The sequence below is a fragment of the Lactuca serriola genome, chromosome 4 (assembly GCF_051521515.1).
Source record: "Lactuca serriola cultivar US96UC23 chromosome 4, Lser_US96UC23_V15, whole genome shotgun sequence".
NCBI lineage: Eukaryota > Viridiplantae > Streptophyta > Magnoliopsida > Asterales > Asteraceae > Lactuca > Lactuca serriola.
Window position 1 is genome coordinate 104,129,575 of NC_136411.1, and position 27,276 is coordinate 104,156,850.

The 27,276-nt window shown below is 33.5% G+C and overlaps 2 protein-coding genes across 2 annotated transcripts; both read right to left on the reverse strand.

Annotated features, from left to right (window-relative positions):
- Positions 1 to 20,458: 20,458 nt before the first annotated feature.
- On the reverse strand, positions 20,459 to 22,238 carry LOC145098679 (uncharacterized). The gene is made up of 2 exons (XM_079036292.1): positions 21,635 to 22,238; positions 20,459 to 21,507 (listed from the first exon to the last, which is right to left on the reverse strand). The coding sequence occupies exons 1-2, from the start codon at positions 22,236 to 22,238 to the stop codon at positions 20,459 to 20,461; spliced, it is 1,653 nt and encodes a 550-aa protein (XP_078892418.1).
- Positions 22,239 to 22,293: 55 nt separating this feature from the next.
- On the reverse strand, positions 22,294 to 24,664 carry LOC145098680 (uncharacterized). The gene is made up of 4 exons (XM_079036293.1): positions 24,524 to 24,664; positions 24,300 to 24,427; positions 22,955 to 23,883; positions 22,294 to 22,841 (listed from the first exon to the last, which is right to left on the reverse strand). The coding sequence occupies exons 1-4, from the start codon at positions 24,662 to 24,664 to the stop codon at positions 22,294 to 22,296; spliced, it is 1,746 nt and encodes a 581-aa protein (XP_078892419.1).
- Positions 24,665 to 27,276: the final 2,612 nt, after the last annotated feature.

Consider the following 27,276-nt stretch of genomic DNA (forward strand, 5'->3'; position numbering starts at 1 on the left):
AGAATTAATTAAGTGATCAAAAGAAGACTAATTAAATATATGGGTTGATTGTGTAAAGCATCCATACTTATATAGTGGGCTAATGCTCCATGGATTATCAAGTTGGGCTAAAACCCATAGGATGCTCCATGGTGTATTTGAACCCATGGATCCAAGGAAATGGAAATCCATGACAGTTAGGGTTTACCCTAATTGTGACTATCTATATAATGATCTTATTATTGAAGAAATCGGCAACTAGTGAAACAAGTGAGGGCAAGCCGATTTTGAAGTGTTCTATTTTCTCTCTAAGTTATTCCAAATGCATTTGATGTTGTGTGAACCATTTGAGGTGTCACACTTGGGGCACTAGGCTCTCAAGCTACATGGAATCAAGCACCAACAAAGAGGTATGTCATTCTACTAGATTTTATATTATTTGTACTTCATAATATGCTAGTTAGGATAAATACCTTGGAAATTGATATTTGCATGTATAATCGAGAAAACATGGATCCAAGGTATCTAGGGTTGCATGTACACCATAGGAGTGTTAGAATGCTCAAAACCCAACAGTGATATCAGAGCCTAGTCTTGTTTTCAATTATACTTGATGCAAAGTGCTGAAAAATGCTGAAAAAATTGATTTTCTGGCTTTCTGGGCACTGGACTCGCCAAGTCCACTGATAAAGTCGCCTAGTCCATGAAGAAAATCATCCTACTCGTCGCGTAGGTTCATACACTCGACGAGTAGGAGCCCCAGACATCATATTTTCGACTTTTAAGGTTGGAATTGGATTAGAATCATTACCCTAAGCTGTTTTTGAGCCTATAAACCTGTTTTTGATGTGGTAATGTTCATTCTAATCAAATTTCAAAGATAATTGTCAATAGTTTCATGTTTTGTATTAGTTTAATGTTTAGGCTAATCACATGAAAATTGTTTGACTAGAATTGTCTTGTTCATATGAGTTTAATCAAAATTATGAATATTGCTAGATATGTTTGTGATAGTTGTTTTTGATCCAAATTGATCTAAAATTTATTCATAAAATGTGTTTTTTTAAATTTTCCTCAAGTTACATGAAAAGTCTCATTAATGAATTTTATTAAAAAAACATAGGTTATGAACTTGAAAAGTCTTTTCTCCATAAATTATTTTATGACCTCCATAACTTGTCCTCAAGTTATGGATTTCCAAGAGTCTCTTCATTAAAATTTTTAAAAACCTATATTAAACTCACATGTTATGAAATTGAAGAGTTTTGAAAAGTTTCAAAACTTTCCCTCAAGTTTTGGAATTTGTAAATTCACCCCCCATGTACACTTTAATTCCAAACCCTAGAATTTTAAAAGTTAAAAGTTCAAACGTTATGGACTTCATTAAATTAATTAAATTGTTTAATTAAAAGAGTTAATAATTCCATAAAGACATGGTTTAAGTTTAATTAAATTAATAGTATACTTTAATTAACAGATTAAACCACCAAGTATTTTAAATGTTTAAAATACAAGATTATACTATTATTATAATTTTAATTATATAGATATGTATAAGATAAAGTCAATCTTACCATCAGTAGGCCTCATTCACGAAGCTGGTCTATAAGGGGGGTATAAGGTTACTGCCTATAAAATGACAATTTAATGGGTGTCCACTCTCACCCACCGCTTCCTTGACTGGTGGAGGGTCGTTAGCCGAACGGGTAGGAAAGGACTATAATTCTCCCTTCATTAAAAGTATAATGATAAATACTAAGTAACTAAACACTTATAAATTCTCAGTCTTAGTTACTTAGGAAAATGTGAAATGGTGCTAACCCATGAAATTACACTTTGCACCTTTGTTAAGTCGTTAGTGGAGCGTGTGTGGTTAACCGGAACACTAACATGGGACTGACAATGTGTGGTAAAAGGTGACTTAAGTTTTATCATAGATCGGTGGAGCGTGTGTGGTTAACCGACACATCGATTGGGTGATAAAATTAAGGGTACCAAGTCAATTTGCATGGTTATTCACACCTTGTTTGTGATCCTCGGCATCCCAATCACAAACTTGAGAGGGCGTAATCGAGATTCAAACATGCCATTGAAAGTTCAATGTATCTCAAAAGATCTAGGAGTTTCAAATCCAATTAAAACTTAATTATATTTCGTTTTTCATGGTGGAAATTGGTAAATCGTCATTTACCTACCTTCAAATAGTCTATAGCTTGGATTATGGCATCCCTCTTCCAAGTTATAAAATAGTTTGTTGGGTCCTAGCCTTAATATTTCATATTGGGTGTTAAGTTAAGGACTTTAAATCAACTAAACTTGAATTTCTCCCATTATAGATGTCTTGTTAAGACATCTATGGTCTTCCCAAATCCTTAGGAACAAGCTTTCCTAATGAAGATGATATCCCAAATCGCAATCAAGGTGAAAGATCAATCCCTTTGTTGTGCATTAATGGGACTGGAAAATCATGCTTCACTTCCTCCACCTCCTCCTATTATTCTCCCAATCCCACAAGTTTCAAGACTTGATAATTTCTAAGTCACTCAATCCTTATTGGCAAGAAAAGTCTATATATGCTTACATCTTAGAGCTTAAGTCAGATATTGACAAGTCGGGTGTCGAAGCCTTGAGGTAGCTGGCTGTTGACTTGGTTCTTTAGTCACTCCTTGATGACAGATCACAACATGACCCTTAATGATCTTGTATATTTTCTTGATGATGCTGAATCAGTAATGATTTTGAGCATTGGTAAAGCAAATTAGATTGGAAGATCTACTTCCTAAACTTTCGTGGACATTAACAATGATAACACTAGAAGTCCAGAAAAACTTTCTCTTCCCAATGGAAAGGGATCGACCATGGTTAAGTCGTTTGACCCAATGGTAAAGAGAAAGACTAAGTTTGTGATAGTCTCGTGTACCATTTCCAAAGAGTCCATATGTTTCTTTTGCCAATAAAAGGGACATTGGTTGCAAAGCTGCCCAATTTACCTGAAATTTCATAAGGTTGGTAAAAGTCAAAAGTTTGACTTTGCTTCGAGTAAACTCCATTATCTAACTCAATTAAGTCTCCTTTTGTGATTCTTAATACATGATGTAATGTAATTACATTTTGATTTCTTGGAAGAATCAAAGCAAGCTTAAAGAAAGAGTGTGTTGATTCTGATCGCATGGTTCGATGACCAGAATTTTGAGCCGCTGCATAAGAGTTATGAAATATTGCTTAGGAATAGATAACAAAAAGTTTTCATATGTATTTGCATTGTAAGGATAAGTTTTCCGCAAGTTTTAAAATAAAATAAAATTTTGTTTTATTTATTTTTTAAGTATCCTTACAATGGCATTTGTGAAAAATTGTTGTTTATATGTTTCCATTGATAAGCAATATTGGAAAATGAATTTGATTCTTTCGTTTGTGGTAGTGTCATAATTTATCAAATAAGGAAAGATTCTCATCACCAAAGTTTCATTTGGATAGAAACTTGGAATCATGCAAGTTGTATTGTGTGATGAATGAGAATTTTCATCTTTGGTAACTTAAGACTAATTCCTTGTTCACATTCGCATGTGAGTCAAGCGAAGGACTAAAGGATCGGGTACATTAGGTTATGCACTAGTCAGGTCCACCACAAAGGTTGATAAGATTATTCATCATGATTTACTAAAGTTTAGTAAATATGGTTATGCTTACAAATTTAAGTGTAATTCTGAAACATTGGAAAAGTTTCAATGTATGGCAGAATGAATAAGAAGAATAAAATAAGGCAGAAAATAAAAGTTTCTCCAATCTGGAGAGATGGGAGAGTACTTGTGTATCTTGTTTTATAATTATCTTAGTGATTATGGAACCATATCACAATTGATCCTCTAAGGACACCTTAGTGCATTTGTGTGCCTAAGGAGAGGAATCGTGAATTGTTGAAATGGTTAAATCAAAAGATAAAAGATACTTCGTTCCAAAAACAAATCCTGGAGTTATACTCCAAGATTGTAACTTGAGTGACATAGTCTTTAGAAAGTTTTTAACACTTGTCAAATGTAGAGTAAGATGTTTCCTATTCTTGTACATTTGAGATCGGTAAGTTGTGATGTTTTGGATAAAACAAAGACCAAATAAGACCAGTTGTGAGAAGTGTTTAACTTGATAACAATCCGCACTAACTCTTGAATATTTGTTTTGTCAAGGAATGGTTCTTGAAAAAGAGAATCTTATATGTCAAGAGGACAGTGGGAGTATTGAGATAGTTTCAAGAACTAATCAAGAGTTTTGTTAATCACTAGCCCACGACTTGAGGTCTGTAACCTATCGAGTTGACATATTCTTATTTCTGTGTCTATTCCAGTAAAAGTTGACTCTTCTTGTGAGTTCTATGAGTTCTCAATTGTTTACATAACTACCTGGAAGCAATGGTAGGCCCTTGTGCTGTCGGGTGGCAAGAAATTAAGATTGAACAAGTTCAGTCCATATGTGTTTGGATTTGTCACTGACCGTGTCTTGTGATTATGGTTATGACAAATTCTCATGGATAGGAACACATACACCATAAATATCTAAGTGGCATAAGGTTTCTATTTGATTCATGAATATGATGGTGAGGAAACGCTACCACTAAGAAGATAGCAATTGTAATCTTTGCATTCTCAAAGTCGTTAGTGGAGCGCGTGTGCTTAACCGACACACTAACATAGACTTGTGAGAAATGGAAAAGGTCTAAACAATTGAGATTATGATTACGACATCCGTTTTCATAGTTCTATAATTGTTTAGACACACAAGTGAGCTATCTAAGGAAAGGTGTATGATTTTGATAAAGTCTTATCAAAGCATCTTGTATCAGAAATCTGAACTTTGGTAAGAAAGTCAATAAAGTATTGATTTCTAGAAGTCCAGTTGATCTCTGGATACATGTCAAAGATAGTGGGAGCATAAGTGTTATGCTAGTAAGATAATAATCATTATGCTAGTGGGAGCATGATTATTATGTTAAGTGTTGCAAGTTAGCAATATTAATTATAGAAAACAAAAGTTTCAATTCGCCTTGAAAAAGTTGTTTTGCTATAATTAAGGGAGAGGATTTTATACTTCATTCCAATTCTACAAGCTTAGATTGAGATTTTAATCTACTTTAGTTAAGGATATATAAGAATGTTATGCTGGAATGGTTCAACATAAGGAAATTCTATATATGTTGTGTTCTCAAAATTTGATTATGATTACAACATACCTCTTCATAGTTCGAATTGTGAGAATATGGCAAATAAAAATTTTATAACATGAATCGTGTCCCATATGTTTTGGGTATAGGTTCGATTACATGTGCTATAATCCGGTCTAAATTTTCCAAATTCCTAGGGCATTAAGATGGAAAAAGGAATAGAACTGGAGATGACTAAAATGATTAAGCAATTGTCGAGGACAAATTGAGGTTTACTACAATTGGAAGTATAGAGGAAGGACCATATTGATATATTTTGAAAAAGGGCAACTCTTGTTCAAAAGTGATGGTCAAAATGGGAATATGGAATTTTTTCCATAGGTGGAACTTATTCTTTGAATCTGTGTAAGATTAAAGAACTTAATGCAAAGAAGGATGTTCAAAGAAATGTACTTTGAATGTGAGACTTAATTTCCATGGAATTGCTTTCCATTGGAATACTTTGTAATGTCTGTTGCCAAGTCTTTGTGACTTGTGTGAAATATTCATTACAAGAGGATCATTGCATATATGTTTAGAATCTAACAAGATTACGGTAAATGACAAGAATTTGGTGTTCTTACATTTATTGTAAAGGATTTGGGATTGTGAAATGAGCATCATTGAAATGTTGTCAATCGATCTGTTTCACAAAGAGAGGACCACATGTAAACATAGTGTGCATACTTGGAGGATGGCATAGCTATTGTTTGGACGAACATAGTGTGCATGCTTGGTGCATGGCGTGACTATTGTTTCAATACAAGTATTAAGTTGATAAAATCGAAACATTGAATAATGAGTAATCAATATGGTGCTTAGATAAAAGGTGTTTTTATTTACTCTCAAACTATTGGGGCCATATAGGATTAACTATTATTCTTGTGTTTCACTTTGCATTTTTGACTTCCTGAATGATTAAGTTATTCAAACCATACATAGTCGATCATACATTGGAAGTAAGTATGAATCAAGACTGTCATGAATCTGGCTTGTAAGATTTGTCTAAGGTGCATTAGACATAGCAATGGTTGCTACAACATTCATGAGTGCTCATAAGTTCTAAGTATTGGATTCAACCCACGCTCATTTGAATCACTTCATGGATTTTATCACGAGTGAATCATGAGACGATAATATCTTATATTCTTCAAACCTAGAGATATGAGTTGTTACTATAAGTTGGTTATACATTGATTGCACGAAAATGCATTCGGTAACTCGATGTTATAAAACGTGCCTTTGTGTATGATTCAACAAGTAGGAGAACAAGCCATATGAGTCGAAGTTTATCCATTCCTTTTACCTTCGGGATAGAAGCGATATTTGTGGGCCCCTCGATGATTTAGTGATAACAAAACGTAAGTGCTCGGCAGGACCTAGACTGATTTGATTTGTTCAATTAGTCAGTTGTCATAAATCGGAAATCGGGAAACAACAAATGGACAGAGATAATAATTATAATCCATGTCTCAATCCATATGATATCTAGAATGGAGGAATATATGATCACTTATCTAATGGACGCGTCATTGATTTGTTCAGAGTTCGACAACGACTTTTGAGAGCTACGATTGCCAGTCGGGTTATGAAGTCGTACTTGCAATAATAGTTTTAGACTTATCCAAGTGGGAGACTTTTGGATTAATGTTTAAGTCCATAACTATAATTGGTAAGACTTGACCCGACCCGACATGGTCCATTTGGGTTGCATGGCATCATGCGTTTGGATAGACTAACATGAGAGAAGTAACACTTAAGGTTTATTAATATATTATAAGTTCTAATATATTAATAAGATTATTTAATTAGTATTGATCAAGAATTAATCTAGAATTAATTAAGTGATCAAAAGAAGACTAATTAAATATATTGGTTGATTGTGTAAATCATCCATACTTATATAGTGGGCTAATGCTCCATGGATTATCAAGTTGGGCTAAAACCCGTAGGATGCTCCATGGTGTATTTGAACCCATGGATCCAAGGAAATGGAAAGCCATGAAAATTAGGGTTTACCCTAATTGTGTCTAACTATATAATGATCTTAATATTGAAGAAATCGGCAACTAGTGAAACAAGTGAGGGAAAGCCGATTTTGAAGTGTTCTATTTTCTCTCTAAGTTATTCCAAATGCATTTGATGTTGTGTGAACCATTTGAGGTGTCACACTTGGAGCACTAGGCTCTCAAGCTACATGGAATCAAGCACCAACAAAGATGTATGTCGTTCTACTAGATTTTATATTATTTTTACTTCATAATATGCTAGTTAGGATAAATACCTTGGAAATTGATATTTGCATGTATAATAGAGAAAACATAGATCTAAGGTATTTAGGGTTGCATGTACACCATAGGAGTGTTAGAATGCTCAAAACCCAATAGGAGCTACATTTGATGAGGAGGGTCTTGATCGAGATTCCGATTCAAGAGCAGTTTCTAAAGGTTTGAACATGCTTTCGAAGTCAACTTCATAGATGATTTAGGAATTCGGAGATCCTGGAGATGGAGCATCGGACTCCATGATGTGAGTTGTGATATGAGTTGGGCCAGAATTCCAAACATAGTAGTGATCGAAAGTGACATCAAATCTTTCTTCAAGAACACGAGTTAGACGATTCATAATTCTATAAGATTTGGATTTTGCTGAGTATCCCTAGAAGACTGCTTCATCGGCTTTGGGTTGAAACTTGGTGAGTTGATCACAGTTGTTTTTGATAAAGCACCTGTAGCTGAAAACATGTAGGAGCGAGATACTCGGCTTGCGACCATTCATGGCTTCATACGATGTCATGTTGAGGCGTCGATTAATGATGCTTCGGTTTTGAGTGAAGCAGGCAATGGACACAGCTTCAGCCCAGAGATAAAGTGGAAGATTTTCAATGTTGAGCATTGATCGAGTGGCTGCAAAAAGAGTTTTGTTTCTTCTTTCAACAACACCGTTTTGTTGCGGAGTGTAGGGAGCAGAGAATTTGTGGTCGATGCCTTTATCGGAGAGAAATTTTTCAATGGTGACTTTGGTGAATTCCGAGCAATTGTCACTTAGGATTCTTCTTATAGGAAGTTTAACAAGAACTTCAATTCTTTTCATGAAATTAATAAGTTTCGAGGCTATTTCAGATTTTAGCCTAAGGAAGAAGACCCAGGTGAACCTTGTATAGTCATCAACAATCACAAGAATGTACTTTTTATGATTTAGACTTTCTACAGTTGAAGGCCTAAAAAGATCAATACATAGAAGTTCTAATGGTTTCGAAATTGAATTTTCAATAATAACGGGATGACCTTTGTTGGATTTCTTCCCACATTCACATGCAACACATAAATGATCATTTTCGAACTTGAGGAGTGGTAGACTTGAGACCATTTCACTGGAAACAAGATCATTCATATATCGAAAGTATAGATGAGCAAGCCTTTAATGTCATAACCAACTGATGTCAGGAATGGCTTCTGAGAGAGGACAGAGTTGAGGCTTGCCAATGATCATATGGATGTCTAATGGATACATGCCTTTGTTGCGATTGGACTTGATTAGAGATTCTTTCCAATCTCCTGCCATGACGTAGCTATGCTTTTTGTAGAACTCAACTCTTCGGCTGGAGTTAGTAAGTTGAGGCACACTAATCAGGTTGTGTTTCAGGTCAGCTACATATGCCACATTTAAGACAAAGAAGTTGTTGTTGGTGAGGATGCCATAACTCAGATATGATAATTGGATTTGTTTCCATACGTCATGTAGCCAATGTTTGGAGTGAGTTTGAGATCATGCAGAAAGTCATTCTGCCCCATCATGTGCATGGAGCAAGCACTATCATTATACCATATTGTATCTTTGTTCCAAAGCATAGATTCCATCATGTGCATGGAATAAGCACTATCATTTAGGGACTTTGGCACGGGCTTTGGACTTCAAGTGTGACTTTGGAGCAAATGTTGTCTCAGAGAGTTTGTTCCGAGATCCTTTGGGAAAGAAACAAAACGCCATGGTCTTTTCATTAATACAAAAATCATATTCAACCAAAGGTTGATTGGACACTGCTTTTCTCGGACCAACAACTTTCTATGAAGTAAGAATCACTGTGTTGATAGAGTTACAGAAACATTTTCAACTCTTTTCACTTTCCACTCAATATTTTGTTTTGAAGATTTTGAGTATTTTTTAACAACAATGTACTTACCAACTCGTTCCATGCTTGCTGCTATTGATGGTACATTTGATTTTGGAAATTTTTGAGGTTTAAAAATGGTGTCATCAGATTTGGCAATAAATATAGAAGAAAATGTCCGAGAATAGTCAGTTTTTACTAAATGATTCTCAACAGTAACCTTTTTCAAATTAGGACTCACAAACTTATTTGGAGTGACCAAACTAAGAAGATTGGATGACCTTTTAAGAATCTTAGCATGAACAAAGGTATTTTGGTTCCTAGTGGTTGGGCTAGTTGTCCGAGATACTTTCTTTTCGGATCTCTTAATGAATTTGGAATCTTGCCTTGACCTAATTTCTTTATTAAGGGCATTTTTGGCTTCTCTCTTAGGGTTGACAATATCTTTCATATTTAACCATGGTTTCACCCGAGAGTCAGATGATGACTTGGAAGTTTTTCCAGATGATGGATTGTGAAACTTAGGCTTTATTGGCACTAGAGTTGTTCGCGAGATTACTTCAGAATCTGAGATACAAGAATCAGATGAATCATCACATATAATTTCATCATCAACATCACTATCTAACGATGCCTAAACGAAATCCGATCATCAGATTCAAGTCCAATTGTCTTAGGAATTAATTCCTCAACAACACAATTGTTCCGAGGACCGAAGTTCAGAATTTGAACTTCAATACGGATGGTGTCATGGAATGAATATGAGGTCCGATTCAAGTCCAGGTGTATCAGAGGCGGAAGAGGCATGGAATCAGGACATTTGACAATTATGGGTTGAAACTCAGGAATAAGATATTGGAACTGGTCTGAGGTCTCAGGAAAAGGTGACAATGGTGAGATATGGATATCCGAATGTTTGTGGTTCAGAATGTCTCCCATAAAAGTTAGATTTTGCAACTCCTTCAAGGGACGAGCAATAGGTTTTGGAAACTCGCTTTCGTGGCCTGGTGTTTTGGACCATGGATGATGAAAATTATGAGTCATTTGTTCGTTTGCTTCAAGAATATCTATAGAGTGATGTAAAGCATCAATTTTTGCATTAAGACGTTTGTTATAAGAAACTATAACATTTCTTTCCAAAAATGTGATTTCACATTTTTCTTTTAAAATGATACATTCATCTTGAGATGTTACAAGCTCTCTTTCTAGTGATTCTATCTTAAGCTTCCTATCTTCGAATCATAATCTAAGGCGAGTCAGTTCACTTTCCAGCTTGTCACTTACTTATTGTAACGACATAATTTTTCAAATAAAATTTTCCTTTTTTAATATTCATAAAACATATGTCTCAACATTACATCTCCAAAATCAATCAGCAAGTTTTCAAAACAATTGTTCAATTCCAGGATCCACAATACAGCTCCAAATCAAAAGTGTGTGTACAATCACGCCAGTGCCTTCCCGTGATCCTCTGAGGTACCTGAAACACATAATACATAACACAGTAAGCACGAATGATTAGTGAGTTCCCCAAAATACCACATGCATATAAATTAGCCACTCGAGGCTATAGCTCTCTGGTGCCTTCCGCCCAATGTGTCTCAGTGAACCTTCCGGCTCCACAACTCTGGTAGACCTTCCGACCCTACCCTGATGACCTTCCGGTCCTACTCTATTGACCTTCCGGCCCAACTCTGTTGACCTTCCGGTCGAAGCCCTGTCGACCTTCTGGTCCGAACCAGGCAACTCATAGCATATCACATAAAACATATATCACATATCACGTATAAGCACATACGACCTTCCGGTCACATATAATTACTACTCTAGGTAAGATATAGTGATAAAACTCACCTCGAACTATCTCGGAATAATATCAGACTCTAATCTCCTGTCTAGCCTCTGTCTAATACACATAAACAAAAATTCTTATTGAATAACAACACTCATTAAGCTAGACCACCCCCCTAGGCTCTCACAGAAGGGTAAAAGACCATTTTACCCTTTCTTGAATTCAAAAGTCCATTTGTTGACCGAGCCCTAAAAGTCAACAAAAGTCAACGTCTGCGAGTACGTTGTGTGTACTAGATTCTTACGTTGGGCGTACTCGTCCACTACGCTGATATCAGGCTGATTGAAACCTACACCCCGCGTACTGGGATTTACGCTCAGCGTACATCCCTGTTTCACTATTTCCTCACTTATGGTCTTAATCAGTTAAGACCTTGGCTCAAAATGCAGATCTGGACCCCCCTACAGCCTCCTAATCCATAAATTCGAAGACTTTACACCATTCCATGGCTAGTTTGGCCTTAAACACTCAAAACCTTCGTCCATTTTCTTTCTCAAGCCCATATCCCATGCATGGTTAGCTCTTAATGACCAAGATTGGATTTTTATGACTTTATAACATGAAATACACTAGCAAGGGACAGATCTAGGTTCTTAGAGGTCATCAAATCACAAAGCCATTAACTTTTGGGACAAAAACCCTAAAATATTCCATATAAGAACACACAACGAAAAAAGGAAGAAAGTTTGAAGCTTTATACCTCCAAATGAAGCTTCTCACACTGCTAAGCTCAGATCCAAGTGCTTGGGCTCTTACTCCTTCTTCTCCAAAGCTTTCTTTCCACTCTTGTGGCTCAAGAACACACCAACAAGCTCTCAAGGGCACTCTCAAGCTTCAAGAATGAGGATTAGGGTTTTGGATGGGCAAGTCTCTTGAAATGGTGGCGAACAATGAGGCCATAACGTTCTTTAAATAGGGGGCTCACTTAGAATTAGGGTTTCATTCTGGGCCTAGTACGCCCCGCGTACACCTTGGTACACCCCGCGTAGTAGGCAACCTCCGCATCATGAATACGCTCACGAGTACGCGCAACGTACTCTATATTACGCCCATCGTACTCGATCATCACACAAACTACATAAGGGCTAAAACTGACATCAAAGCATACATCTGAACATACATTTTTACTAATTTAAGCATACCCAAACATACAATTTTACTAATCAAAACATACCTAAAATTTTACTAATCTAAACATATCCAAACAGAGATTTTATATATTTAAATTAATATAAACACATTCAAACATATATTTCAATAAATTTAAACTTATTTTATAAAAAAAAATTCTACAAATCAAGAAGATAAAAGTTAAGTGTGTGTTGCGGTATACCTTCTTGAGAAAGAGATGCTAACTATGGCTTGAATCTGAAGAATGGGGAGGCATAGTGGTGTTGTTTCTGATAGATAAAATGAGAGTTTAGGGCTTGAAATTGCAAATGAAGAAGGAGAAAGAAGAAAAAATTGGTGTTGACGCTTCAAACACGGGTAAAATAGAATCCGATCGAGAGAAAGTAAGAATAGCTTAGACTAAAAGTGCATGCAAAAAGAAAGGAAAATGGTGTTTTTATTTTCGACCGTATTAGTGGCGACAATAATAGTGACGACATGATGAAATAACGGTGGCATTTAAGTAGTATTAGTGGCGACACGAAAATGATGGACCGGGGGTGGGGGGTAGATATCCGCTTTTAGGGGGTATTAACGACAACATTACGGTGACTTCAGAAATAGAGGCGACACCTTAAATCCATTATTGACGAGAGTTATTAGCGACGACATTCAAAAATATGGGGAGAGGGGGGGGGGGTTGTCGCAAGTTTTTTTTATGAGTATTATAAGTAGGGGTGACAATTAATGACACAACACAACAAATACACGCCACAAAACGAAATTGGAACAAAATTAAAAGTAAAATTCATGTTCGTGTTATGTTTCTATCCAGTGTAAAAAACAACGTCGTGACATGTTGTGTTTGTGTTTCAAGTTGATACGGTTTAGTATTTAATTGTCGTGTTTTGTACAATTCCGTATTAATTAAATAAACTAGTCCGTGTTACAAAAACATTGTCGTGTCATGTCAGACAAAAATACGACATGATTGCCCAATTTACCTACCCCTAATTAGAGTCTTGATGCCGCCCCTATTGATGTTTTTGTTATTGTTCGAATTACAACTAAGCAAAGCTGTTTCATTTTCAAAAAGATTAATGATTTGGATTACAGACAAATAAAACGCGTCGATTGTGAGAATTGGGCAATAGCATAGACACATATAGCGACGACCCCAAGCGGGATCCGCATGGTGTCACGTTAAGACTTTCTGGTATGGTTGCCATGAACGAGGTCGTTGTCTAGGTGGCCACGAACCATGGCCGTGCACACCATCCCGATGGCTTGTGGTGGGTCATGGTCATGACCCTTCGTGCTCCAGACAACGATTTCAATTGCCTAACAACTACTTTCAGTTTCTTTCCTTAAATCTCGCTTGACCACCTAACGACTACTTTCAATTTCTTTTTCTTCCTTTAATATTTACCTATAAATATTACCACTCATCTTCTTATTTTTCACACATTTTTTCTCCCTTTAATCATTATATATTTTTGTTGTTTGATCTTTTAAAAATCATGCCTCCCAAAAATAAGAAATGATCAGAAGAGGAAGAAGAGAAATTAGCACAAGAATGGGTGACGGTTTCGGAAGAAGGTGTTGGTCAAACGTCTGGTTCTTTTTGGAGAAATGTTGAAATTGTTTTCCATGGTTTAATGAGTTGTGTAATTCGAAATGCTGATGAAATATGTTCGAAGTGACGTGATATGAGGGCCAAATGTTCTGAGTTCAATGGAATTTACAACTTTGTTATAAACAAAATACACAGAGCCGATATCGATCCAGTTAATATGACCATGGAGAAATATGAAAACACAAATCATAAACGTTTTGAACATGTCAAAACTTGACAAAAGTTGAAGAATTTCCGAAAATGGAATAACCTTTCCTAAAACACAAATAAGAAGTTTGGTATTTTTAGGTTTTTAATTTTTAATGTTATTTTTATTTTTTTGTTTTTTATTTTAACTAATGTAATTTTTATTTTTTTATTTTAATTAACGTAGTTTTTATTTAATGTAATTTGGCATATTAAATTAATTAAAAACTAGTATTTAAAATGAATTATATGATTTTTATGTATTTTTTATTTAAATCTAATTAAAAAATGAGGTGGAGGGGTGTTTTTAGTGGTAGATATCTCATATGTTTAGTGAAGGTTAGTGTTGATGATGTGGCACCTACCATTATAATGGTTAGTGGTAGGTATAACGGATGAGCTAATTGTGTCTTCCAAGGCTCCTAGGCTTGATGAATTTAGCTTCAAGTTCATAAAAAATATTGGGACTTAATGAAGGAAGACATATTCAGATTTGTTAAACATTTCGAACAATAGGGGAAACTTAGTCCTGGGTGTAACTCATCCTTTATTACTCTGGTGCCAAAAGTTAAGGTCCCACTAGTTCTTGGGGACTTCTGGCCGATTAGTCTAATTGGGAGCATGTATAAAATTGTAGCAAAGGCTCTTGCCATCTGGCTTAAAAAGGTTATTGGTCATAACATAGATGAGGTCTAGTCAGCGTTTGTTGAAGGAAGAAATATACATGATGGGCTGCTAATTGTAAACAAATTATGTTCATGGGTGAAAAAAACAAAAAAGAAACTACTCCTCTTCAAAGTGGATTTCGACAAAGCCTTTGACTCAGTTAAAGGGGAGTTTTTGGATTCTATAATAGAACAAATGGGGTACGGCTTAAAGTGGAGGATGTAGATCAGGGGGTGCCTCGAATCTGCTAGGGACCGGTCCTTGTAAATGGCTCATCCACAACTGAGTTCAATTTCAGGAAGGGGATACGACATGGCGACCCACTCTCACTATTACTCTTTATAATGGTAATGGAAGGGCTATACGTTTCTATGAAGTCGGCGTACGAGAAAGGCATCTTTAAGGGGGTCCGGGTACCACGAGAAGATATGACAATTTCACATCTTTTTTATGCAAATGATGCCTTATTTATTGGCGAATAAAGCAGGTCTAACATACACAATCTAGCACGGATACTGCGATGTTTCCAAATCTCTTCTAGACTCAAAGTTAATTTTTATAAGTCCCATGTGTTTGGAATTGGAGCATGCCCAATGAAGTACAAAGGTGAGTTGTGCCTCTAGGGTGTGAGCCATCGTCACTTCCTTTTATCTATCTAGGAATCCTAGTCGGAGCGAACATGAACCTTAAGCGTCATTGGGCCCAGGTGATTGAACGTTTCTGTTCCAAGCTATCTACATGGAAGGCAAAAACTTTATCCTTCGGTGGAAGGTTGACCCTAGTGAAAGCAGTACTGGGAAACCTTCCAACATTCTTTCTATCACTGTTTGTTGCACCTATCGGGGGTACTAAATACACTGGATGGCATCAGGAGAAAATTCAATTGGGGAGGTGTTGAGGATAGGAAAAAAAATACACCGGGTCGCATGGGATAAAATAATCTCCCCAAAGGATATGGGAGGTTTGGGTGTGGGCTCGATCAAGGCTCTTAACCTTTCTCTATTAACCAAGTGGTGGTGGTGTCTGAGAACAAATCCCACGACGATCTAGGCCCATGTTATTAAAGGACTTCATAACCTCATTATCAATCCCTCTAATACTATGTCAAACAAAACCATTGCAGGAGTACAGAACAATATTCCCGGTATTCGGCATGACTTGAGCAGTATATGTATAAATATGGAGCATGTGATTACAAAACACATTGAGAGAGAAGATGATACTATGTTTTGGTTGGATCATTGGATTAGCGGCGAACGTCTAAAATCTGCTTTCCTAGGGTTGTATCAATTGGAAAAGAAAAAGAGATGCTTGATTGAAGATAAAATTTGAGATGATGGTCCCTCGTGGGATTCGATCTCACACCCACAATATGATGCCCACTTGGAGAAATTACATAGTATCAAGACATTGATTGGGTCCTTGCAGTTGCAGGCTTCAAATGATGGTTGGAAGTGCGGCATCACAACAGATGGAAAGTTTCAGGTGGCTGCCCTCAGGAAAATAATCGATAAACCTCAAAACCAAGTAATGATGGATCGGGTGAAATGGATTCCTGAGGTTCTTATCAAAGTTATAGGTTTTATCTGTAGAGCAATGCAGAAGCGTATCCCATCATTATGTGCACTTAGAGATAGAGGTTTGGATTTGGATTCGGTGATGTGCAGCTACTGCTTAGCAGATGTGGAAGACTCTGATCACATCTTGCTATCCTGTCTGTTCGCGAGAGCATTCTGGGATTGGGTGCTGAAGTGGTGTGGCATTCCGATGGTACAGGCATCGACAATTGGAGAATTAACTGGGTACTTGGCTGATTTTGTGAAGGATAAGGACCGAAAAAATAACATAGTCGCTATCTGCTATGGGAAGTTATGGCGGATTTGGAAGGTGAGGTGCAAGAGAGTACTTAAAAACATACGTTCGTCTCCAACTATGGTGGCAGATATTATTAAGTCTCAGGTGTGTTCGTATGGATCAAACATAGACAAATGAATTTAATTACAAATAGGTTGATTGGTCCATTTCTCCTTTTATTTGTATGTAAACTTTTGTTTTTATTCTTTTGTTTTCCTCCGCTGTCTAGTGACTTGCTAGGCGGGCGGTGGCGGGGGCTTTGAATATATTTTCCGGTTAAAAAAAAAAACAAAAACTAATTGTGTCTCGATTGTTATCCGTATCTTGTAGTAACGAAGATAAAGTTCCAAACTTAAGTGAATAATGACTAATCGTTAAAATTAATAACTACGATCGAAAAGTCATGGAAATTAATAGGACTAATATTATAAAAGCTCTAAATTTTTAACGCGTAATTGGAAAAAACCATAATATTTTTTTTATTATTGCTATGGCCACAACTTTTTCGCAGAATTATCACTCTAGCCCATTTAACGAGTTCCATGGTTAATTTGGTTAATTTTTTGCAAAATCAGTCCTAAAAGTTCACATTTGGTCCCTGAGGTTTGCAAAAAATTACACCACATGATTTTTTAACTTTATTTTTCGTTTTTTATACTTTATTTATTTTCGGTTTTTTAATAAATAAATAAATAAATATATATATATATATATATATATATATATATATATATATATATATATAATTTTTATTTTCTTTTTTGAATATACTTTATTTAATTTCATTTTCTAACTTTATTTTTCAACAATTTGATTTTCTTTTACCTTTTTACCTTTTGTATTCTATTTTTTAGTGTATATATAGAGTATATTAGAGTTTTTTTTTTAGTTTTTTTTCATATTTTTTTCGTATTAAATTTTAATTTTTTCATCTTTTTATTTATTTTTATTTATTTTTCTTACTTGTTTCCAATTATTTGTTTTTATTTATTGATGTAAATAAAATAGTTATGTTTATATTTATAATTTCGGTCCAACGTATTTTCTTTTTACTTTTTTTTTTCTTTAGTGCTATTATATTTATGTTACGCAAAAAATGAAGATAAAAAAAGAAATTAACTTGTTTATTGAGAATTAGTGTTTCAATGTGTTATATAACTTGGAAATTAAGTCATATTTCTATATGTGATATCAATAGTTTAAAATCATGATAATATTTTTCAATTTGATAATAGACTAAAAGAAAATAATAATAATAATAATAATAATAATCGGTCTCTATAAAAATTTATATTAAATTCGAGTTCGTTTACTTGAATCAAAATAAATAAAAACATTATAAAAACCATAAATAACTAAAATAGAAAAAAAAATCAAATTGTTGAAAAATAAAGTTAAAAAATGAAAATAAATAAAGTATATAAAAAAGAAAATAAAAAATGTATATATATTTATAAAAAAACGAAAATAAATAAAGTATACAAAAAACGAAAAATAAAGTTAAAAAATCATGTGATGTAATTTTTTGCAAACCTCATGGACCAAATTTGAACTTTGTAGGACTGAATTTGCAAAAAAAAAAATTAACCAAGTTATCCATGAATCTAGTTAAGTGGGCTAGAATGATAATTCTGCAAGAAAGTTGTGGCCATAACAATAATAAAAAAAATATTATGGTTTTTTTCAATTACGTGTAAAAAATTCAGTGTTTTTATAATATTAGTCCAAATTAATATAAGAAAAAACAATTAAAAGGTTTTCTATTTATTTAGATAGAGAACATATTTCCCGTCCTTTACAAACCCATTACTAATTTCTAGATGAATGGAATAACTGTAGGTCTGTACCTATTATAATTAATGACTTGGTTTTATGCTTCTTGTTAAAGGGACATGATACTCTTATTTGTTTTGTTATACGTTTTGATAAATTTTCGGGGCGAACACATTTTGTTGACAAAATTTATTTATTTTTTCAAAAAAAACATATCTTAATGACATTTTTTTTAACGAATGAGTTACATGGTAAACATCTAAATCAGTTCTGGAAACACTATAAATACATGTTATTTTGCTACAAATTAATTAGCATTCATATTTATTAGAGCAACGAGTTAGTATATATGAGATTGAACACACGACCACTTTATTAAAACCAACCACCTTAATCGACAAATAGACTAGACCAACTTGTAATTAATATTCATATAAGATTCAAATTTATATGTAATACTAAGTTATAACCCATGGAATTTAGGTTGACAAAATAAAACAACATTAAAATTTTAAAAGACATAAATTTTAATTATGAAGAATTCCACTTTAATACAATAACTTATAAAAAACTTACCAAGTATAATTGTGACATGACTATCTACACTGTCATATTAAAATCACAATTTTCATTGGAAAGAATTTCACTTCTTTACTAAAAGACATGAATTAAATGTCTCAAAAGCATATGTATGTCAACACATAAAATAAACTTGATTAGTTTTGCCTGTCTCCGGGTGGTGTTTTTAGTTTGTGAGTCTATCTTTAGTCCTATTGTTTTTGTGGAATGCAACAACTTAAAAACAATTAACTGAACATAATCACATGATGTATATGGGTAAATTAGAAGTGCCAAAGGTGACCCTTAGTTTCGTCGGAACATATATTGAAATACATATCAAATGGCTTCTAGCCTAGCGGTATACGGTGTTGCCCTCCCTCCTTGAGGTCGAAGGTTCAAGTCTCGTGAAGGACATAGGTGGAGATTTAGGAGTAGAATAGATTTGCCGTTTCTATATATATATATATATATATATATATATATATATATATATATATATATATATATATATATATATATATATATATATATATATATATATATATATATATATATATGGTTAAAACTCATGGAACCCACGGGTGTTGATTTTGAATTGAATTTAAAAATTAATTATTTAATAATATTATATTTCATTAATTCTATAACTTATGAATTTTAATATTGCATTCTTAAAAAAAATTATTTGTAAATATTTAATTACAAAGTAAATGAAAAGTATTTAATTAGGAATGAAGATTTTTGAAAACTCTTATTTTTGATGCATGATTATTGTTGGACATATGCAGATGATGCATTATGAATGCGTGTAATGAAATTAACATAAAATACAACAATACATAAGTATAAAAAAATACAGTAATATGATGGATTAAGTGTGATTTGCTAAAAATGAATAAAATATGCTACAAAAAAAGTTGGCTACAAATTTCAAAAAACTTCCTTATAAACAACATTGGAAGTTTTATTTGTGAGTTTGTCATCTTTATCTAAAATTAATAATGTTAATCCCTCTCTGCTCTAAACTCTAGATAAGGCAACATACAATTGTCCATGTGAAAAAACTGGATCTTTCAGAAACAAACCAACATTTGATAACGATTGTCCTTGACTTTTATTAATAGTCATTGCAAAACATACGGCCAAAGGAAACTGTCTTCTTGTGAATTTGAAGGGAATCTTTTTTTCTGATGGAGTTAAAGACATTCTTGGAATAAAAGTCTGATTTCCAATATTAGTTCCAGTTATTATACGTGCCTCAATAACACGTTTGCCCAATGATAACACCTGTAGTCTTGTGCCATTACATAAGCCGTTTTTCTGATCAATATTTCTCAGTAACATTACTGGAACACCAATTTTTAAAACTAACTTATGATTTGGTAAACCGGATACTTTGAGACCATTTAATACATCAGGAGAGTATAAATTTGAATCAAATTGATCATGGAGATATTCGGATTCACATATGCTGTCTGAACTTAAATATTCAATTTCATCTCCTGGAAACTTCTTAAGCAGACGGTCGTTTATTTCCTAAACAACTTCATTTTTTAGAGCAAGTATCGCTCTTTCTTGGAAATAATTTATATCACTATAGTTCTCTAAAATTGAAGGATATACAAACTCAATTAAGGAACCTATAGGATCATGTGAATCATTAATCAGAATATCATCCGGAATATCGATAATCGTTTCACCGTCGTTCGGACCACCAAGTTTTCCTTCTCCTATATCCAACAACCAATTTGCAAAATCTCTTATTTTTCCTATATCTGATTGATCCCTTCCAATAGTTAGCCTCATGTTTTTTGTTAATCTATGGACTTTGCAATGTTGCCATAAATATGAAGAACTCAAAGAAGCATTTACAATGTTCTGTCTATTGCCACCCGGAACAACAGGTAGAATCTGTCTAAAATCTCCTCCAAAGACAATAACTTTCCCTCCAAATGGAATATTTGAGATGGTTGAATTTACGCACCTTAATAAATCCTTCAAAGTTCGATCTAAAGCTTCAAATGCATGCTTATGGACCATAGGTGCTTCATCCCAAATTATTAAAGAGGTTTTTATTATTAAGCTTGCCAACTCACCGTCTGGATTTATGTCACAAAAAGAATCCTTTGTAAGCTCAAATGGAATTATAAATCGAGAGTGTGTTGTTCTACCACCGGGCAATAATAAGGAAGCAATACCGCTTGAAGCAACATTTAATACAATATTTCCTTCAGATCTAATTGTTGCAGATATTGTTTTCGATAAAAAAGTTTTACCCGTTCCACCATAACCGTAAACAAAGAAGACACATCCTTTATTTTCTTGAATAACACTCATGATGTTTAGGAAAATGTTACGTTGCTCATTTGTTAATGCAAGAAACATACGATCATAGTCATTCTTTATCACGGGAACGTCGTAATCTAGCTCCTCGGTAATAAGCCGATTGTTTGAAGAAGAAACGGATTCAACATCTGGGTATGACATGTTTTTGAAGTTTTTGAGAGTAGAGTTGTTTTGAAGTAAAATTTGTTGTATTTTGAACAAAGTTAAGTTCTTAAGTTCATCTACTCCGAGTGACAATTCTGCACGAAAATATTAAATAATTAATAAAATATGTCGTCGATATTTAATCATTTTATTAATAATTATTTAATGGTTTGTGAATAATAAAAATAAATTAATTTAAAAAAATAAGAAAAATTTTTATACCTGCAGACTTAAATCTTTGTCGTTGGCTATATAGAATTCCATCTGTCAAATATTCCCATGTATTTTCCCAAACGACCTCTGGTTTTGGCATATTATTACACATCAACAATGTAGCAAATAAAAAGCGTAGATAAAAACCAGATCCAGAATGACTTGCTTCTTTAATTGCATCAATGTATTCCTTGTCATCATCTAATAGCCCGAGTGCATAACAAGCATCTCTAAAGGAAGAATGTGTTTGACCATTTACCGTGCGAATATCATCAAATGATGTTGGTCCTTTTACTTTATTTAAAAGAATCCTTAAGAAATATGCTTCACCTAGTTTAGGTGAAACAGAATGAATTCTACCGATGGCTTTTCCCACTTTTCTTCTCTTCCAAAACCGACCATTTAATATCCAAACACACTTAGTAGGGAATTCAACATATGTGAGTTTTCGTGCCTCGCTGTCGATTGAATTACACTCCATCCAAGCTGTGAACTTTGAAGCCGCAACAAAAGGTTTGTTAAGAACTTCATCAATATCATCGTCTTCGCTGCTGTTGATTAGGAATATGAAAAGGTAGTCTGACAACAGAAGGATATCTGCAATGAACATCATATCTAAAAATTCGCCATGATGCTTCACATGCTGATAAATATCTACAATCGTAATATTAAGCTATTTCATCGACCGCATCATTATTTTCACATTCATTAGTAGTTGGTACAACAGCAACTGTAGCTCTATCAGGACCCTTGTTTATGTATTTAAACAAATACTTTATGGAAGATCCCTGATTGCACCATTCAATATTAATATGTGCCTGATATCTTTTCAATAGATATTTGTTGTATGGAACAACATTTCTATTATCCAACCTTACACGTGATTTTTCTACAAAATGACCATCGTTTCTTCGCCTATATAACGGAAAACCATTCTGATCAACAAACGAATGATTACTGAATTGTTTTGGAAAGTTTTTAGAGCACTTTTTATCCACCATGCACGGACAATTGATATTTTCAGCTCCACATGGACCATGAATCATAAACTCATTTACAAGTGAATACAATTCAGGATCTTCAATTCTGTCTGGTATCTCTGCTGAAATTATCGGATCGATAAGTTCAACAGTTGGTAGCTTGTTGTCAGAATGCATGAATAGGCATATATAACTATGCGCCAAACCTCTTTTTTGAAATTCAATGGTATAAACATCTGTAAAAGAATTTGGAAAAAAAAAGATAATGTGATTAGATATTAAAACATATTTAAAATATAATAATAAGATCAATGTTTTATAAAAAATTATAAAATATAGTTTTAATTACATGCTTGAACTTTGCCAAAAATTTGTTTCTCCCTTAAGTCTTTAATGAATGCATCAAGCTTGATCTTGAACAACCTACATAGTATATAAGGCCTGTCTTCTGGTTGAAGTGAAGTATCCTTAAGAAACCTTTTAATCTCAGGCCATTTGGGATTACACGTAAAGGTTATGAAGAAATCAGGATATCCAAACCATTTACATAGTGACATGGCATCCAAATAGCTTTGCAGCATATAGCGTGCACCACCGGTAAAGGATGAAGGTAATATGACACGTTGGCCAACATTCGAGATATCAGTTGTTCCTTGAGCTTTTTGGTTACGTATATTTTCATAAGAATTACATCTAAGAACAAGTTGTTGCCTACGTATGTTGTACATTCTCTCCGTTTCCATCATAGTATAGGCATCTAACAGAAATTGTTGAAACAACCTTCTTGAATTAAGTATGAGAGAGAACGAATGATCTCTGTCTTGAATCCTATAACTGAAATATTCTCTCATTGTACATTTCGCACGCGTGCTGTCGGTCGTATATGACACACCTCTATGAAGAATGTCTACACTGTAACCATCATCCCCATATGGAAATAGCAATGGATATTGGAGAGGAAGGTACGAAGGATGCAATTCACTGATACGTTGTAGACAACCATTTTTTGTTTGAATGACAATATCCCTCTTTTCGATTGAATCCGAAATATCACCAATTATTAAAGCAGCAACCTCAGAAGCAGTCGGTAGGTTATATGTTCTTCCATCTTGCTCCCTTCTCTCGATAAGTCGTAATTTCATATCAACTTCTGGATTTTTCGGAAAAGTATCTCTTACCATCCTATAAGATCTAACCAAGACATTATTTGAATCCAACACCACCTTAATATCTTCAATAATATCACTATCAATTGATGTTGATTGATCATTTTCACCACTAAAATAAATAAATGTATACATAATATTAGTAATATATATATATATATATATATATATATATATATATATATATAATAAATTATGAAAAAGAAGTTTGAAAAAATACCGAAAACATCTTTGTCTATTTGTAATTTCGTTCTCAGTGTCATAAATGTATAACTGAGAGAATTTTGGTTCTGATCATTTTGCTGGTAAAAGACTTCCAATACTATGATAATTTTGACCACCAAATCTGAAAATGTATGGAGTGTTTCCTCTATTGATTGAAGAATCAACTTTACCACCCATCGACGTAAAAGAAAACATAGAATTGTAACGTCGAATGTTTTTCATGAAGTGTTTGCTTTTTGAATCCATATTTCAGAACATTCTTTCATAAGTCAGGGGTGCATTCTTTAAATCTGGAAGTTGAACTTTTCCGTAAGCACAGCATAATGAATAATCCGTGTTCCCCTTTTCTTTACCTCTAATGGATTCATTTCTCCATAACTTTGCACGACATGTTTGACATACAACATCTTGATCACCATGATCCAAATATTCTGTAAAATAAAAGCGTTGAATAAAATATAAATGAAATTTATAATTATATAAAACATAGTATTTTAAATGAAAAATGGATTTTATTTTTTGATTACGAGATTTTCCCTGTTCACTTGATGTATATTTTCTACATCTTCTGTCAAATCAATCAATGGGATAGGGGATAAATGTCTTGCTTTTGTTTTTAATTTATGACATCCTGGATTTAACTTGATTGATGATGAAGAAGTTGTCATTGTAGATGCATTTTTTGATGTCATTTCATTTGAAAGTACATGGTACTGTCTTTTGTTTGCTAACTTCGAAGTGGTATATTTATCGAAACTGATGTTATCTGACCAAAAAAAACTAAAATAATTAAATATATATATATATATATATATATATATATATATATATATCCCGATTATATACATAATGGAAAATATTATATTTTAAAAAACAATAAATAGTTACCATTTGTAATGTTAGATAACGGAGTTCTAACATTTGTAACGTTAGAAAATGGAGATCTAACATCTGTAAAGGAAGGACAGTATTGTATGGTTGTGTTATGCATTGCAGGTGTTGTAAATGAATTGACATTGTGAGTTTGACGAACAATGTTGGTTGATTGAACTGCAAATACAAATAAGTTATAAAACTTGTAAATATATGTATACAACTATTTAACAGTAAAAGATAGAATATAAAATACTAATACGGTTACAGTTATTGGAATTTTTGAAAAGAAGATGTAATGAAGTACTTGGAAAGTTCGATGTTGTTTTTATTTTCTTCGATCTTTTATTTTCCAAATATATTTTTCTTTGTCTTTTTTTCTCTCTGGCCTGCAGGTGGTACATGTTACTAATGTTTTCTGCATAAGAAGACATAGAATAGAATATGAAATGTGTAATTAGGTAAAAAAATATGTTTATATAATACAATTGAAGTTAGTTAAAATTAAATAACTAATAATAATAAAGTAAATGTCTTTAAAAAATTACCTTTATGAATTCGTTTATTAAAATGTGTAACAATATTTGAAAATTTTAATTTAGTCATGTATAATATTTTTTAAAAAATAGAATCAATTGAAATCTTTAAAATTTTAAATAATATAAAATAGAAATTTTATATTTGTTTATATTGTGTATAACAGACTTTAAATAAAAATATTAAAGTTAACATGAGTTGGATTCAGATACAAATGTAGATATGGGTCGGAGTCGGATAAATTTTTAATCGAAGCGGACACTTGTAGTGTAGTTGCAGAAATTTTTAATCGAAGCGGACACTTGTAGTGTAGTTGCAGAAAGAACTCCAGCAATAAAAGTCTCAATACTCTACCAACAACTACCTCCTTACAACGACTCGAATCTTCCATACACTTTCGTCGAAGATTAGCCATCAACGACTCTCCTCTATTCCCCCACAATCGATCGCAATCAACATACCATGAAAGGGAACCTAGAAGATTTCATCTACTTTGCCGTCTCCTAGTCCGATTTGATCTCCGTGAGGATGAAAAAATACGATCCGAAGGTAGGCTCTCCTTATACCAGTGCGAAAATCAATTATTTCCCTGATGAGCATCATGACTGATGATCCTCATTTCCAACATAGGGCTTATTCGATTTACATTTGCTCTTTCCCTAATTTCAACAAATCTTGGGTTCGGATGATCTGAGGGGGTAAAACCCTAGTTCTCCATGGAAACAATCAAGGTAAAATCGTGTGATACACGAAAATCGTCATGATTAAAACTTGATTATTGATCGTAAACATGTATTCTTGCGTATTTCTTTAAGTTTTAGGTGTTGTAACAACTATTTGACAAGAGATAATAAATTTTGCTCTATTATTTGTAGATATTATAACAGATGAAGACATTCAAAAACCAATAACACAAAATTTTGTTACAACTTGTATGAATCTGTTTGTTGTAATTTTCAACCATAAACTCATACAGAAACCATTGTTATGTAAACTCATAATACTAACCTGACATATGGATATGGAAATGTTGCAGGAAGTAAGACAGCTTTAAAATGAAATGCAGTTGACGTCTTCTCTGGAATGAGAATTAGAACTGAATGAAGCAGTTTGATGTAACTTTGATGAAAAAAGAATCGCAGAACCAATTGAAACATAAAGAAGACAAATGAGGAATTTCGAAAAAGGTTATGATTTTATGATTCACATTTCGAAAAAGGATATGATTTTTTGATTTTATTGTTGTTGCATCTTTATTGGATAAAATTTTGTTCCTGATTTTTTGGGATTTTAAAGATTACAACTGAAATTTATTTTCGTATACAATTTTCATCTAAAAAGTGAGTAAAGAATATTAGGAAACATTATTTTAAATATACGAAATTTATAAAAGATCTTCATTGTAGCCCCCCTGTTTTTTTCTCATTCCTCCTCAAGGAATGAAAACGACCCATTTTACCCTTGATCTTTTGTTTTTGATTTAACTATTTATTGTTTTTGGGGTCTTAGTAGGAGTTATTTCTATGATGGTGTTTTAATCAGGTCGGGTTCTTGTGGGTATGTTTAGGGTTTTACTTCTTTAGGTGTTTTCTATTATATTTATGTGTAAGTAGTGTTACCCATGTTATATTGGTGGGGAATTTCTAGTGCCTAGGCTCTTGTTCTTCCAAAATTTGTGTAATTTAACTATAAGAGCTTGTTTACTTACTTTGTGGTTTTTCTCCAAAGTAGCTTTGTAACTCTATAAGGCAATGCACTTTTAAGATTTCTAAAAAATAGCTCATACTTGACTCATTATTAAACCTTCACACCAAATTTGTTCAGTAATTTTCTTTTTCATAACTTTAAGAAGCTTAATATTACAACTATT